This window comes from Xiphophorus maculatus, chromosome 5 (genome assembly GCF_002775205.1).
Source record: "Xiphophorus maculatus strain JP 163 A chromosome 5, X_maculatus-5.0-male, whole genome shotgun sequence".
Lineage (NCBI taxonomy): Eukaryota > Metazoa > Chordata > Actinopteri > Cyprinodontiformes > Poeciliidae > Xiphophorus > Xiphophorus maculatus.
In genome coordinates this window covers 9,510,715-9,525,202 of record NC_036447.1, presented here as the reverse complement: position 1 = coordinate 9,525,202, position 14,488 = coordinate 9,510,715, and the positions used below count along the sequence as shown (strand labels likewise).

Genomic DNA, 14,488 nt, shown 5'->3' with positions numbered 1-14,488 from the left:
TTACAGATTATCTGTCTCATGTTCTTGAGTCACAACAAAGCGATAGTTCTTAGCGTTCACAGTTTGCATTGAACTTTCACTACTGAACTTTTACTCAGTTCATTTAAGATGACTGACATTTTTGTTAATGCATGTTTCAACCAGAATATAAGAAGATATGGAGAAGCAACAAAGAAATTAACAGATGAGAGTTTAAGCTTTTAACATATTTGTGTCCTCATGTTGTGGTTGTAACAAACTAATGTAAATCTTCGGTTAAAATTTAACCAACAGTGACTCTACTGCCCATAGCCTGTTAAAATGCTAAATAAAATTGGCATAGTCATTGGCTTTATCAGAGAAAATTACTTTATAGTCTAAAGGTGTAATGTGAGATATGAAATGTTAAAATTTTATTTCAAATTTGAGGACAGAATACCAAATCTTTGTCTGGAAATTGATGCAGTAATTGAAGGACAAGCCAACTTAAAATTGAAGTAGGTAACTTTAAAAGTTTTTTTTACATATTGCAATCACAAACTATTTCACGGCTTCAACATCTCTCAGCATTCCTAACACTAATTGAAGTATTGACATTGAATTCTCACCACGCAGTCAAAAAAACCCAATTAAATAACAATTATTGTATAAATACTGTTTTGTGTAATAAAGAGGAATTATAGAGGGATCACTTACTGAAAACAGGAAAAAAAGGAGGCATATAGAAAATCACTTAAAGCTGTCAGTGTTCAGAAAGTCAATCTATTAATGCAAAGTTACTGTATTTTAGTTCATTCAGTTTTGACTGACGTATCGTCACTGAAGTGTTTCTCTTTATCAAAGCATCACAGAATAGAATAGAATAGAATAACTTTATTCATCCCAGCAGGGAAATTATTTCGCAGTTACAGCAGCATAGAGACAAGACACACAACAACCACCACTGAGTAGCAAATGTAGAATCAACTCATCCTTGGTGGAAACAGAAAACTCTCCAGACCTTCATAACCTTGTAATTGGAAAACATATTGATGGAGATGTTCTAGATGCTTTTCTGAACTTCTTAATATTCCACTAAGAACTACTCCGACCATAGTTGAGAAGTCAAACAAACATTTTGCCATAAAAGTTTGTTGCAGAAAATTTTGACATGACAGTCAAAATGTGGAAAAACATGGTCTGGTCAGTTGATGGGGCAATCACTTTTTCACATGGATTTTTAGTCCATCTTAATAATAAACACCTTCATTTAAAATTGCATTTTGTGTTGACTTGTGCGGCCTTTTATATTGGTTTAATGTTCTGAAACATTTACATTTTTCATACTACTGTACATGAAAGAAAGGATGAATGTGGTGGACATGTAACGAGACATTTTTCATAAGAATTTAAAAAGAAATTGGGTTCAGCAAGATTCAACTAAGGGTCAGTCAGTTGGTTTCAGAGAAAGAGTAAAGAGGCTTATTCGACTCGTTCAAGCACAAAACTGGAAACATTATTTAAAGAAGTAAAGGTCAAAGAGAACAGAACATCCTTAATAACATTTAACATCTGAGGACCTTGAATGGAAGAAGAGCTCAAAATCATCCTCAAGCAGTGAATGCAACAAACTGAAGAAGAAACTGAAAAATGTCATTACAAATTTTTTTTTTTCGTATTTAAAGAAAAATTTCTAATCTCACTGGATATTCATTCCTTGTATCATTCTGCTTTATTGCACATTAAAGATAGACTAAGTTGTTTTGATTTCTCTGTATGAGGATTACTTAGGCTGGTACGTCTTGGATTTTCACATCAATTAGAAATACGTTTACTCACAAAAATTAATCTTTGTTCGGTTTTTTGTCTCTTTTTTCTCCAAATGTATATTGCAAAGTCCCTTTTTTATTTTTACAAAGGAATCAAATATTTTACTCTCTTCCCATTAGTACATTAACAACATCAAACTGGTTTAATTTATTCTAGATTGTCACATTGACAGCACACATTTTGTTGTGCGCTACCCTTAGTTTCGTAACAGAAGAACTTCATAAACTAACTAAACTACTAACGCATTTCAGACATACAATTTAAAATGTAAACCTTTTTTTTTTTTGCCAAATTTGCCAGTGGCTGATCTCTGCACAGCTTGTAACGAATAACTTATTTCTGTCTTGGAACAGAAAAGTCACTTATAGATTATTTGATTCAATTTCAACAGAAACTTAAAGTTGACCATTTGTCATGTTAGTAAAGGTACAATTGTCAAAACTTTTAATTACTTTTTTTTATATAATATTTTTCTTTGGAAACTTCAATATGGGATGATTAACTAAATGTTTTCACAGTATTTTAATAAATATCTAGCAAAACTGTTTCAGGTGTTTTAGAAGTTATTTTACATACATATTCCATTATAAAATAGTACATATTTTACAATTTAGAAAATATGAAGTAATGAACAACTTTGGCCATTACAGCAAGTCATTATTTATATTAAAAACTAGCATAAATTATAAATTGTAATACTAATTTATTAATTTTTTTCTGTAAAATCTATCTCACCTCATGTCTGGGTTCATTGTCTGTCTGACTTTCAGTTTCTAGAACCCAGTCTAGAAACTGGGTTCAGACTGAATCTGAGACTGGGTTCAGTTTCTAGAACCCAGTCTCATTTCATTGATCCTTTTAAATCCCTCCTGCTTTTCCTCTTGGCCTCCTTCCACCTGCCAGCTTTCTAGTGACCAATCAAGAACCGTCTGTCCGTCACCTCAATCTGCCAGCTGAGCCATTTGTGATTTTTTCACCAGCTCTTTCTGGTAGTTTTTACTTTAATCACAGAAAATGTGCTACCAATATTATTCTGACCTTTAAATGCAGCAGAGTTGTTTGTTTAGCAGTGTTGCCTCTAACAACAGCACTTTCCCAAACTATGCTAGAACTCTCTAAAATGCCAGCCCTCTAACATTATCCCTTGGTGCGTTAAAAATAGAGTTTTATTTTTAAACTACAAAAACCAGAGCACATGCAGAAGAGAATTATTAGCGTTGCTGAGTTTTCACAAGGAGAAATATGAAAAATATTGAGAGGAAGTTTTAACACCTTTAAGGAAAAATTTGTAAAATCCTCAGTTTCTTGTTTTTTTAAACAGTGCAAAAGTTTTCTAAATCACAATCTGTTTTAAAGAATCTGTGGTCAGTGTAGAATATCCTACTCTAGGTCTGACTAGTCACTATAATGTGGGTTTTTTAAATATTTTTTTCCAATATCAAGGTGTTTCTAATGCCAAAAATAACTGACAAGGCTATTTTCACATTTTAAAAAAAGAACAAATATTTTCAGAATCCCAAAATGAGCTGTATAGAAGATTTTATGATATCAGTATCCAATGATTTTAGTGTTTAATACATTTATTAGGCTTTTCACATTATCTATAAAAAACACAATTCCAACAAAGAAGAATAAAAAAATACTGCAAATACTGTCACCTACAAGGTATGTAGCAAAAAAATAAGATTAAATAATAATAATAAAAAAATTTAAGACCATAAAAAACCCAATATCAAGATTTATGGAACCACTGCTCAGTCAAAATTAAAAGGGTCAGCTATTCCTGGAACCTGGAACCTTTGTTGAGGTTTTATTGAAAAAAAAAAAAAAAAAACATTAAAAATGTCCAGTTTTTTTTTAATCTATTATCAGAACCTCTCATCACATACCTGATTTTCTCTAGTTTTAAGTTAAGTAGTACATCCTTTAGAATCCCTGAGCTCCCTAAAACAGTGGAAACAACCCTCATCTACAGTAAATGCAAACTTTAAAGTCTTTAGCTCAAAACCTAGCATCAAATGGTAATTCTGATGCCGCTGCTGTTTTCTGCTCCCTTGTGAACAATTTAAAAGCAACAGGGGAATGTTTCTGTTGACTAAAACAGCAGAGGAGAGCAGATGCAAGAGCAAAATAAACTTTCTCTTAGAATATTTATTGTTTCTTTTTTTTAATGACATTCTGAAATGCAGAGTTTTGTTCAACAGAGTAGAAGCTGAAGTTGTTTACTGCCATCTTTCTCACCTGTTCTTCTTTGGTATAAAGCTGGAAGCATTCGTCCAAGGTGCAATTGTGCTGCTGCAGGTGTTGCTGCTGCTGGCTCCTCACACTCTCTGCGTCTTTCACCACCTCCTCATGGATGCTGCCAAACAAACTGAAGCAAACACAGTGTGTGCTGTTAGCATGCAGTTGCTAAATTGTGTTTTCGCTCTTAGAATCAGGGGGCGCGGATGTCTGCTCCATCTTACAAAGATAAAACTGATCAGTTAGTGTTTTAGGTGACCCCAAACAAGACCCCTCTGGACAGCATCAAAAAACACTCATTACTTTGTACTAAAAATGAAACTTTAGCACAGTGCTTACCGTTCTTTAGAGCTGTGGTCCCACTCAATAACAAGCTTCACATGAGGAGGTCCTCCTGGTCCACAAAACTTTAAAGCTCTGCAACAGAAACATGTTTGAATAAACCTGGTTTACACCTTCATAATATTTGTTCTTTAATAGTTCTTGCAATTTTGTCACCTAAGTGTTTCATATTACTAGCTTTATCACAAAAAGCTAACCTTATCAATATTAAAACTGCTTTCAATTATTATTATGTTTCAATTAAATACAATTTTAATTAATTAGGAAAAAACATTTCAAGCCAATCTGTCCCTGAAAAACTCAGTTTAATCAATTAATTGTTTAAAATAACTGTAATCAACAATGTTTTGGGTTTAGGCCTGAGTAAAGAAAGAACTTTAGAAAAAAGAAAGTAACCTGAATGAGACCTGTCTGACAACATGACAGAAAATGCCCTAATGAGCGATACGTTTTACCCCAAAAGAAATTAGAAAAAGATGAGAGTAAAGTCATTGACATCGATCAGTCCAGAAAAATAATCACAAAGATATCTTTGTATATATAGGAATGAGACCCATCATAAAAGTTTCCTCACAATGTTGTTGCTGCGTAATGACCTGATTCAAACCAGTATATCAACATCTAAGTGACTGAATGAAGGTCGGGTCAAAGCTCCGATGGCCTAGTCAATGGCCAAAATTACTCCAGAGATCACAGTTTGCGCCTGTGTGATTAACTTTAGGAGAGAAATACTTTTTCATATTGTTTCATCTGATACATTGTTATAACAAAGCAAAAACAAAAGAAATCTGTGAGTAAAGGAAACAACCATCTGTCAATGCTAAACAAGAAAACAGGCTTTGATATTTGCCGTAGTCTTTTAATTTAAACTTTATTTTCTTTTACCCTGAACGATACAAACTGGCCCAGTTGAGACCTGCTCTAACATGATGTTCACCATTCAGATCTCACAGTGGGGAACGACTGTTGCTGTTTTCTACAGCTCATCTGCACAGCTTTTATCTCAGGGACGATAATAAGTCTTAGTGTTCAACAGCTACACAATGTCATATGTTGATCTTACTGGTCCAGGAAGATCAAGGGAAATATTGGCAGATTTGTTCTGCAGATAAAGATGTGTTGAACTTCCAGCAGATACACACTTTTATCCCTCAGTACATCTTTTTGCTTCTGTTCAACACATTTTCTAAATACAGAATGTTTGCTAATTTTACCACTGCAGTGATTTATTCAGATAATAAAAACATCTAAACTATTTGAGGCCATTTTTGTAAACATATTTTTTTCTAACTGATACGACTCTGTGTAATTTTCATTTTTCCAGTAAGATTAAATCAGACCCTTTTATTGATGTTTTAGGTACGTTGAGATAATCGAACTTGTTATTTTCTCAGGGACAGAATAATAGAGCATGTTTGGAGATCTTTCTGCTTGCTTTAAATTCAAGTAAGCAAATTTTTTAGACGCACTAAAACTACAATCTAAAAAAGCGAGGATAGTTTTGTTTAATTTAATTTGCTGTGAGCTTCTAAAACTCTGGAATTTAGCTTAATGTTTTAGTCACATTTGAAACAAACAACAAAAAAGCAATAACAAAGTACTTCAAACAATGATGAAATGTACAAAAGAATTAGAATAACACAAGTTAACTGACTCTTATGTTACTGCCACTTATCTCTAATGAATTACTATGTTCTTTAAGTTGTTCTCCAAGGTCTTTTTAGCTGCTGTTTTATGTAAAATGTATGTGTTTAAATTCTATTTATAAGATGCTGCATACACTAAACTTAATCTTAGCCAATCGTTTTCACTACAAGCCACTACAAATGTTATTCTGCGTATAATTAATTCAGAAATGCAAAAAATAAATAGTGGTTTGATGGAAATAAACTCTTAGAATCTTAAACTAAAATTATTTTCTTTGGAAATTGTAAAGAAGAATTTACAAGTATAAAAACTCAATGTGCTTAAAGTGAAAGTTGATGAGATTAAATTTTCTGGTTTTCTTGGTCTTTTCCTGTGTAAATTTGTCATTTACATCCTGTAGAAAGGCCAAGTATGATTGAAAACCTCCCTATAAAAATGTGAAAAGTGTGCAGCAGTTTGTACTATTTTCATCATCATTCCACGGAAAATTGGACCTCAGCTGCACTTTGGATACCACTAAACTACATTTAACGAGTGACAAAGAGACTGTTTCAATCAGCAAACATGTATATACTAGAATGGTCCAGTAAAGACCATTCTATTATGTGGTTTAAAAAAAGGTCTTCTTTTTCTTTTACCTTAGTAAAAGTTAAAAAGCATAAATAAAGTACACAGTGTGCTCTGCAATATATTTGAGCTATTTTGAAAAGCATAATGGGCAAAAATGTCCATCTGTAACAGAGCAAAGCTGATAGAGACAAACCAAAAAATAATTGCAGCTGTAACTGCAGCAGACGGTGTTTCTACAAAGTACTGAATCAAAGAGGCTAAGACTGAATGTACATCATACGTTCCTATTTTAATTTGATTCTCTTTCACTTAGCTAATATACATGACTTTGTGTTGGTTTGTCACATACAATCCTAATAAAATACACAAACATTTGTGACTGTGAAGAGACAAAATGTGGACAAGCTCAAGTGATCTAAATACCTTCAGAAGGAATTATACATAAAATCCTCATGTGCAGATTACAGATTTACAGATGAATTAGAGACGGGCAGAAGCAAATCAAACAGAAGAAGCACACTTACAAACTTAGTGTAATCTTACAAAAACTTACAAATCTAGCAGAAAATCTTAAGTTTTTGCTCCCATCAGAAGAATGCCAAATCTTTAAAGGGTTGATATTATATACTTTACCCGAGTATGAATCTGTTTGTCTACCTGTCAATTGCTGCTGCTGCTAGTCTAGAGGAGCTGAGTGGAAATAAGGGTGCTTTTGTGTGAGCAAGTGTTTATATTGGCATGAGAGAATAAAACATGTATCAAACATGGATGAAAGAATTAAAGAAAAACTTCAGGTCCATTTTTGATGATGGAATAACCTCACAACATGATGTAAAGCTAAAGGAATAGTTGATTTTCCATAATACCCTTCCTTTAACACCTTATTTATGGTTCAGCTCTTTCTCTGATATTACCTTAGTGCTTTTAGACTTGAACCATTTTCCTTCACCTTGTTTATTTCCTCTGATCTAATTAAATTAAAGCATCCTGGTTTCCGACTTTCTGTACAAACACCAAAATGAAATGACTGTGTGATTTTCTTTGCTAATATTGATTTGTGTGGGTTCCTAATGACGAGATGGCCTTGTGTCATCAAGGCCATCTCGGTTTGAGAGCTTCCCTTAAGGATGCAAATCCTGATGTTGCTAAAGCTGCTTTACCCGAGTATGAATCTGTTTGTCTACCTGTCAACTGCAGGGTGGCACAATGGTCGACTGTCCTTTGGGGACAAGTAGCTGTAGGCTGCGGATCCGCTAACCACTCTGACCTTAAATTCAACGCCAGCATTCTGCAAAAGGAAACACAAACATAATCACTCCAGCAACTGTAAAAGCAACATGGGGGAAAAAGGGAAATGAAGTTTGGAGAGGGAATAATACTCATGTCTGAAAATATACAATGTCCTTTATAAGCTTCGAACAAAGATGATTTGTCCTGAAAAAAAGCAAACACCTTCTTCTATGTGCCATAAATCTGGAACAAACTCCCAAAAAACTGTAAAACAGCCAAAACACTTATGCCTTTAAATCTCGACTAAAAACCTACCTGTTTGAAACTTAATCAATGAAACATTAATAATATTTTGATGTGTAACGGTGTCAATTGAACTTTATATTTTTTGTGAGTGTTTTTATGATGTAAAGCACTTTGAACTGCCTTGTTGCTGAAATGTGCTATTTTCAGCACATTTCAGCACAAATAAACTTGATTGGTTGATTGATTGATTGAATATTAAGTGGAAACAACATTATTCACTTATAAACATCTGGTTACAATTTTATGTGGAACTTGATGATGATCTATATATAATAAATCTCCAAAATACGTCCAATATTGTAACAACAACAGGATACACTGTCAACAAGTTTGGATACTTCTGCCTGGTTTTGTACATTAAACATTTTTTTTTTTACTAATGGATGATTGTGTTTAATGTCAAGTTTTCACTAAAAGATTTTTTGGCGCTATGGGGTTGTTATTTTTCAGTCTAACCAGTTTGCTTCACATGAGAGGAGGCTTTGAAGTCCTAGTGGTGGATTTTCAGCAGGGAGTCGAACTCCACAGGGTTTTTCATCAGATCTACCCCCTACCTGTCGACCTCATCTCAACACTGCAGCTACAGCTTTCATGAGGAGAAGTTGCTGATTTTCTCCACGCCTCTTCTCTCTCAAATCTATTACAACATTTTATGCTAAGAACAGTTTCCTGAATCAAACACGCCCACGAGTCTAACACCTTTGAAGCTTTCACACATAATTACTGTGACCATCAATTTAGCCCTGGATCAGGTTCACATTATGGGAATTAGTCTGTAGTATTATAATCGTCAGTGAGGCAGAACTAAAGGCATTTATTGACATCAATTAACGGTACAACGCAATGCTGTGAAGTAGACCGTTAGCAATCTGAAAGAAAAATGTTGTCCTGGCACCAGATAGTAAGTAGACGAAGTGAAGTTTCTTCAGGAAAAGCAAAGATTATTTAAGTGTCTCAGTCTGTTAAAAATTAAATGCTTAAAATAAACTGAAAAAAGTTTAGCTCAAAACTTTAATGCAGTCTTGTGGATTAGGTTTCCATGGGAAATGATGGTAAAAGAAGTTTTCAGATGACCACAACACTGAAATCCTGCTTCATTTCTAAAGATGACCAATATCAGCAAATGTGTAATTGAGATATGATTGCTGAATAGATTATAATATTGATTATGGTTAACCTACATTTTCCCCATTCTTCTTTTCCATCATTACACTTTCTGTGAAATGTAGTAAACAAACAGTAAAAACACACATCTAGTTTGGACATCGAGGCCAGATAAAGACCATCCGACTGGTAATGGTAATAATGCAAATATTGTTTATGTTGATTATTCTTTTTAATATATATATATAAGAATACTTAGAGGATGTTGCATAATGTCAAAACCTTTGTTTTACATATTCGAGGAAATGGGAGGAAGCGTAAGCTTATTTATATTCCCACTGCCTATCCATGTGTTTCTCATATCACCTACATGACCTTACATATACCACATGGATCTCATACAACATTCGCATACATTTAATAGGTAACAGGGCAATATAATATCTATATAAATCTAATTACAATGGCTAGAACAATCATTATTATACAAAAACAAAACAAAAAACAAAAACAGAAATGAGCAGCAACAACAGCAAACCATCCACCCATTCTTCATCTTCTGACGAGGGTAGGAAGGTAAATCGTCTGGTAAATCGAGAGCTTTGCTTTACTACAACAGACACATAAAGCACTCACGTCACTGCAGACGCAACACCAACTCAGACAATGCTTTATAAGTAAAGAAGCAGGTCCTTCAAACTGTGATTTGTTGGCAGTGATAGATACATTTTGGGCTGCCATGAAACTGTGGCTTCACACAACGATTCTAATAAACTAATGGAGGAATTGGCATCATATAATTTAGAGGAAGTTGCAGCCCTTCATCAGCATCATTGTGAGGCAAAACCTGAGAATTTAGAGGGAAGCAAAATTAAACTTCACATTAAGATTGCTGGAATCCCTGAGAGGAAGAACGGACAGAACCTTCTGGATGAGAAACTACACATTCATTAAACACATCGGACACTTTGCAGCCAACCAGATCCCAATGAACCATATACAGCTTTGGCTCTGAGGCTGTACTGGCCTGTAGATATGTTGACATCTTATGAAAGGTCTGAGAGACAAAGCAGCTCCAGCTTGAAGACAGACTTCTGCAAATCTTCACAGATTACTCACACCCAGTTGCAAAAAGGAGGACGCATTTTATTTGCACAATGGAGAAACTACAGAAAAAACCTGATATCAGATACGGACTACTACGATCAAGATCAATATTCATCCTATGTCGACACTCGGATCTCCTACAAAGCAGAGAAAAGTGATTGCACTAGAGAAGGAGTGAGCCATAAGAAAGGTAATAAAACAACACTCCATATCTGAAATACTGTCAGCCTTCCAGCTCTAATGAATAAGGTGGAATGAAAATGCATCAGTGGTGGTGCAGACAGTACAGACTTGTCAGTTAATCTCCCGGTTAGATTTATTCTCTGGTCTACAGAGAAAGTGTTTGTTCGAAAGAATGTGATTTTGTTTTATTCTGCTGTGTTTCTAATGATTTGAGTTCAGCTAATTCTACTTCTGAACTGAAAAGTGGGATGTGTGCCACATTTTTCCCAGAAATGTTTATTTTTCAGCTTGTGGAGTTGTAAGACCAGTTGGGCTAGTTTAGCCCTTTGTTTTTCTCTGGAACAGTCTAACCTAACAGAGGTATGTAAAGTATATTAGTACTTCCTTAAGTAGGCTTGTGCCACAGTTACTTAGAAGCGTGGAACAACTTCAGAGTAACAGAACAGAAACACTGCTGGCGTGTTTCTGTCGAAGGCTTTTATTTTCTCCCCGTCTTGTATGGGTATGAACAATGGGCTGATCAGGTTTCTTGAATAATAACGGTGGATAAGAAAGAGGTCACACACCCCAATCTGACCCAGTTATATGGTTGTGCTGCTAAAAAGATTATTACATGAATTCCTCGAGATTCCTTGAATAATTCGAGTACTTCGATAGACTGAACACGGCGGGCGGCTGAGTAGTTGATGGTTACAGTGTAAGTGTAGCTTTACAGACGAACCGCACAATAAATTTTATATCATCCAGGTCTGAACAAACGGGTGGCGGAGCGCATTGTGGAGGTACATGGCTGTAGATGAGTTTCTGAGTGTGACGAACGAAGGTGCCGTAAATATTCCGTATTGCTGCCCCCGTTCTTACGTTTGTCCTCTGGTCTTCCGGTCGTGTCTCCCACCACCCCGCACATTAGGTTTGTTCGTTCAAGGTGAGAGTTCATCTATTAAACTGACTGAAGATGAACACATAAACTAAAAGCTGGAGCATAGATATTTTTTATAAGCGTATTTGTGAGCCTGCCTCTTTATTATTAAATTGAATATAATTTCAGATCTTTGTATAACTTTCCTTCAGGTTAACTTAGAAAGTGAGCTATTATTGTTACAGGTTAGTTTTCTAAACTACAGAAAAGTAACTGCTAGGGATTCTCAAAAATGAAAAATTGGACTGACATTGATATCCGATAGTAACGCCAGTGTTATGCCAGATTTACCAATATTTTATAATTGTTTTTATCCGATTACTCGATTAATCGTAAGAATAATCGACAGATTACTCGATTACAACAGCCCTAGTATCTGGGGTAGGTGTGTGTGTGTGTGTGTGTGAACTTGTCACCCAAAGGTGCAAAGGTAGGAAGGATACAAAGTTTCCAACACTCAGCACCTAGGTTCAACAAAGCCTACTCACCACTAATAAAGAGGCCACACAAAATTATCCCACGGCCCCCCAACTGCACCTTGGACACCCCAGATTTATGTAAATGGGGAAAATGTATTCACAGATGGAATGTACTTTCCATCGGTGAATCAGGCTAATGTTCTCAATCTTACAAACTGTGAACAGAAACTGTTGCCAAGCATAAAGAAGCAAATGAATCCATGAACAGGAGCGTTAGCTTCATGACTCTGAAGGAGTCGCCTCTGTCTGCTCAGCTTTACAGGCTAAGTGAAGAAATGGCACTTCACACTAATGACTAATTGTGCACAAGTATTTAGTGTTTTTTCAATGAGCCAGGAGTTAAACATAATTTTCTCAGTGAATATGATTTATTTTCCTTGATGATTTTCCGATACCACATTTATGGGCCGATGTGAATGTGAAAGAGACATCTACTGTATTTAGAGCACCTTGTTTTTAAAACACTCCCATTCCTTTTGGTGACCCTGGCAGGAAGGATACAGAAGACAGATTCGAACAACACTTTCAGCGTACAACTGTATTCTCCCTCAGTGCTTTTAGAACATTTTATTAATTTGAGTTAATAAAGAAATTTAAAGCTGCTTAAGTCAATTTCCTGACTTGGGTTATAGCTGTATTTATTTCCCTGATTTTAATAAATCAAAATTAGCTACAAAAACATGATAAGCACACATTTTTCTGTAGTGTTTCCCTTGTTAATTTATTCATTTAGTACATACGAAAAACCTGTTATAATCAACAGAATAAGAGCTGATGTTTCAGTGAAAACTGTAGTGGATATTAATTTGTAATCTAAACTTACAGTGAGATATTAAACATAGTAGATATGTCCTCCATTCTCTTCACCAGCAGCGCTATTAAAATTGCTAGTAACAATAATAATTTGACAATTAAAATGATTATTGACATGATATTATGGCTCATTATTTGCTACTGAATTCCTGAAAAGAAGGACTCAAACATTTTTAGAAAGATGATTTCACTTTGCTCACATTTTTTTTCCCATCAGCGTCTCTCATGGACAATTCTGAAGTTGGAATCTGGATATCACCAGAATATAAAGCAGTTGATGACTTATGAATCCTTTATTCCATTTGTGAAAACCAAAACAACAAAATAGGTTATGAAATTGAGATTCATACACAGAATAGAGGTATGACAGAATGCAATGTTTTTTTTTAATTATTTGACTTTAGTTAAACATTCAGTCTGCTTTCAATCACAGATCAAGAATTAGAGCTCATTTAACATGGTTCAGATTACTCAAAGGCAGAAAAACAGACCTTTACCAAAGATACAAGTAGGACGCCAACTTGGGCAACTTGTCAGTGTGAACTAGTTTCATATCAACAGCAGTCAAATGAAAACGAGGATGGCCATATACCTGTAAATGTTTTTATTTTTTTTAAAAAAGAAAAAAAAAAGGCAAGCTCTATTCTTTGCCTTTGCCATGACCCAGCTCCCAGTTTCAATGCTTTGAGACCGCTTTGATGTGAAACAAGAATGGAAATAAACAATGGAATAAAAGTAGATGATAATAATGAAGTGAACTGATTCTACAACTGAAAAGAACTCAAAACATTTTGGGATGTGTGACACAGTTTATCCTAATGAACCAACTGTGCTAAACCAACCACATGATGGCACCAAAAAACATTTGATGGAAAACATTAGCACCAATGTAAACTACACTGCCAATACTTCCTGGATGTTGATGGTCAAAACATTAAAGAAAGGAAAATTTTAGGGATGTTTTCTGTGTTAGGTTTTGTATAAACGTAAGATTTTAGTTTATTCATTTCTTGTTTTTGTTTATATTATTTCTCTTTGTTAACATTTTTCATTTAATTTATCTTAAGATAGCAGCACATATTCCAGTAGGTGGCACCACAACACAATGTTAGGAGAGGGCAAAAGCCAGAAAAGTTAACTGAAAAAAAATCAACACAATTACAGATATTCTTTATAAAGAAACGGAACTAACAAGAAAAAGTAATGCTATTTAAGTCTGGTTGATTACTTCTTTATTGCAGCAAAGCTTTTTCCTCACAGTATGGTTAATAAACCTCTTTATAGGCCTTTTATTCTGCATTTGTAGATTGAGCAGCAGAGTCAAGCATGTAAGTTTTATCCATGGAAAAATTGACAAATATTCTCTGTAAATAAATACATTTTGTCTTTTATACAAAAAAAGTGCATCACACAGGGCATTTACAATAAAATCTGATTGGATTAAAATAACACTTTATTTGAAGGGATTTGCATAAGACTGGCATGACACTGTCATAAACATGACATAACATTGATGAAAATGAAGGGGTGTTCATGAATGTTTACAACTGTTGTCATGAAGTGTCATTTGGCAAATAATGACACTATTAATGCAAAGTTGCACTAAAAGCTGCATGAAGAATCCATTCAAAGTGTCAACTTTGCATTATTTGGTCAATCGGGACCCTTTTAATGCAATGTTCTATTGAAATTTGCATTATTAAAAGTGTCAACTTTGCAGTATCTATTGAACAAACAGAGCAGTGATTTGTGGCTCACA

The 14,488-nt window shown here is 34.6% G+C and overlaps 1 protein-coding gene across 2 annotated transcripts in view; it reads right to left on the bottom strand.

Annotated features, from left to right (window-relative positions):
- LOC102232957 (ubiquitin carboxyl-terminal hydrolase 43) overlaps positions 1-14,488 on the bottom strand; it is a 123,357-nt gene that overhangs the window by 34,784 nt on the left and 74,085 nt on the right. For both annotated transcript variants that reach the window (XM_023334275.1, XM_014476139.2), the window contains 3 exons: positions 7,773-7,876; positions 4,369-4,446; positions 4,030-4,159 (listed from right to left, as the gene is read on the bottom strand). In XM_023334275.1, coding sequence (XP_023190043.1) covers positions 4,030-4,159; positions 4,369-4,446; positions 7,773-7,876 — 312 coding nt within the window. The remainder of the gene's footprint in view (positions 1-4,029; positions 4,160-4,368; positions 4,447-7,772; positions 7,877-14,488) is intronic.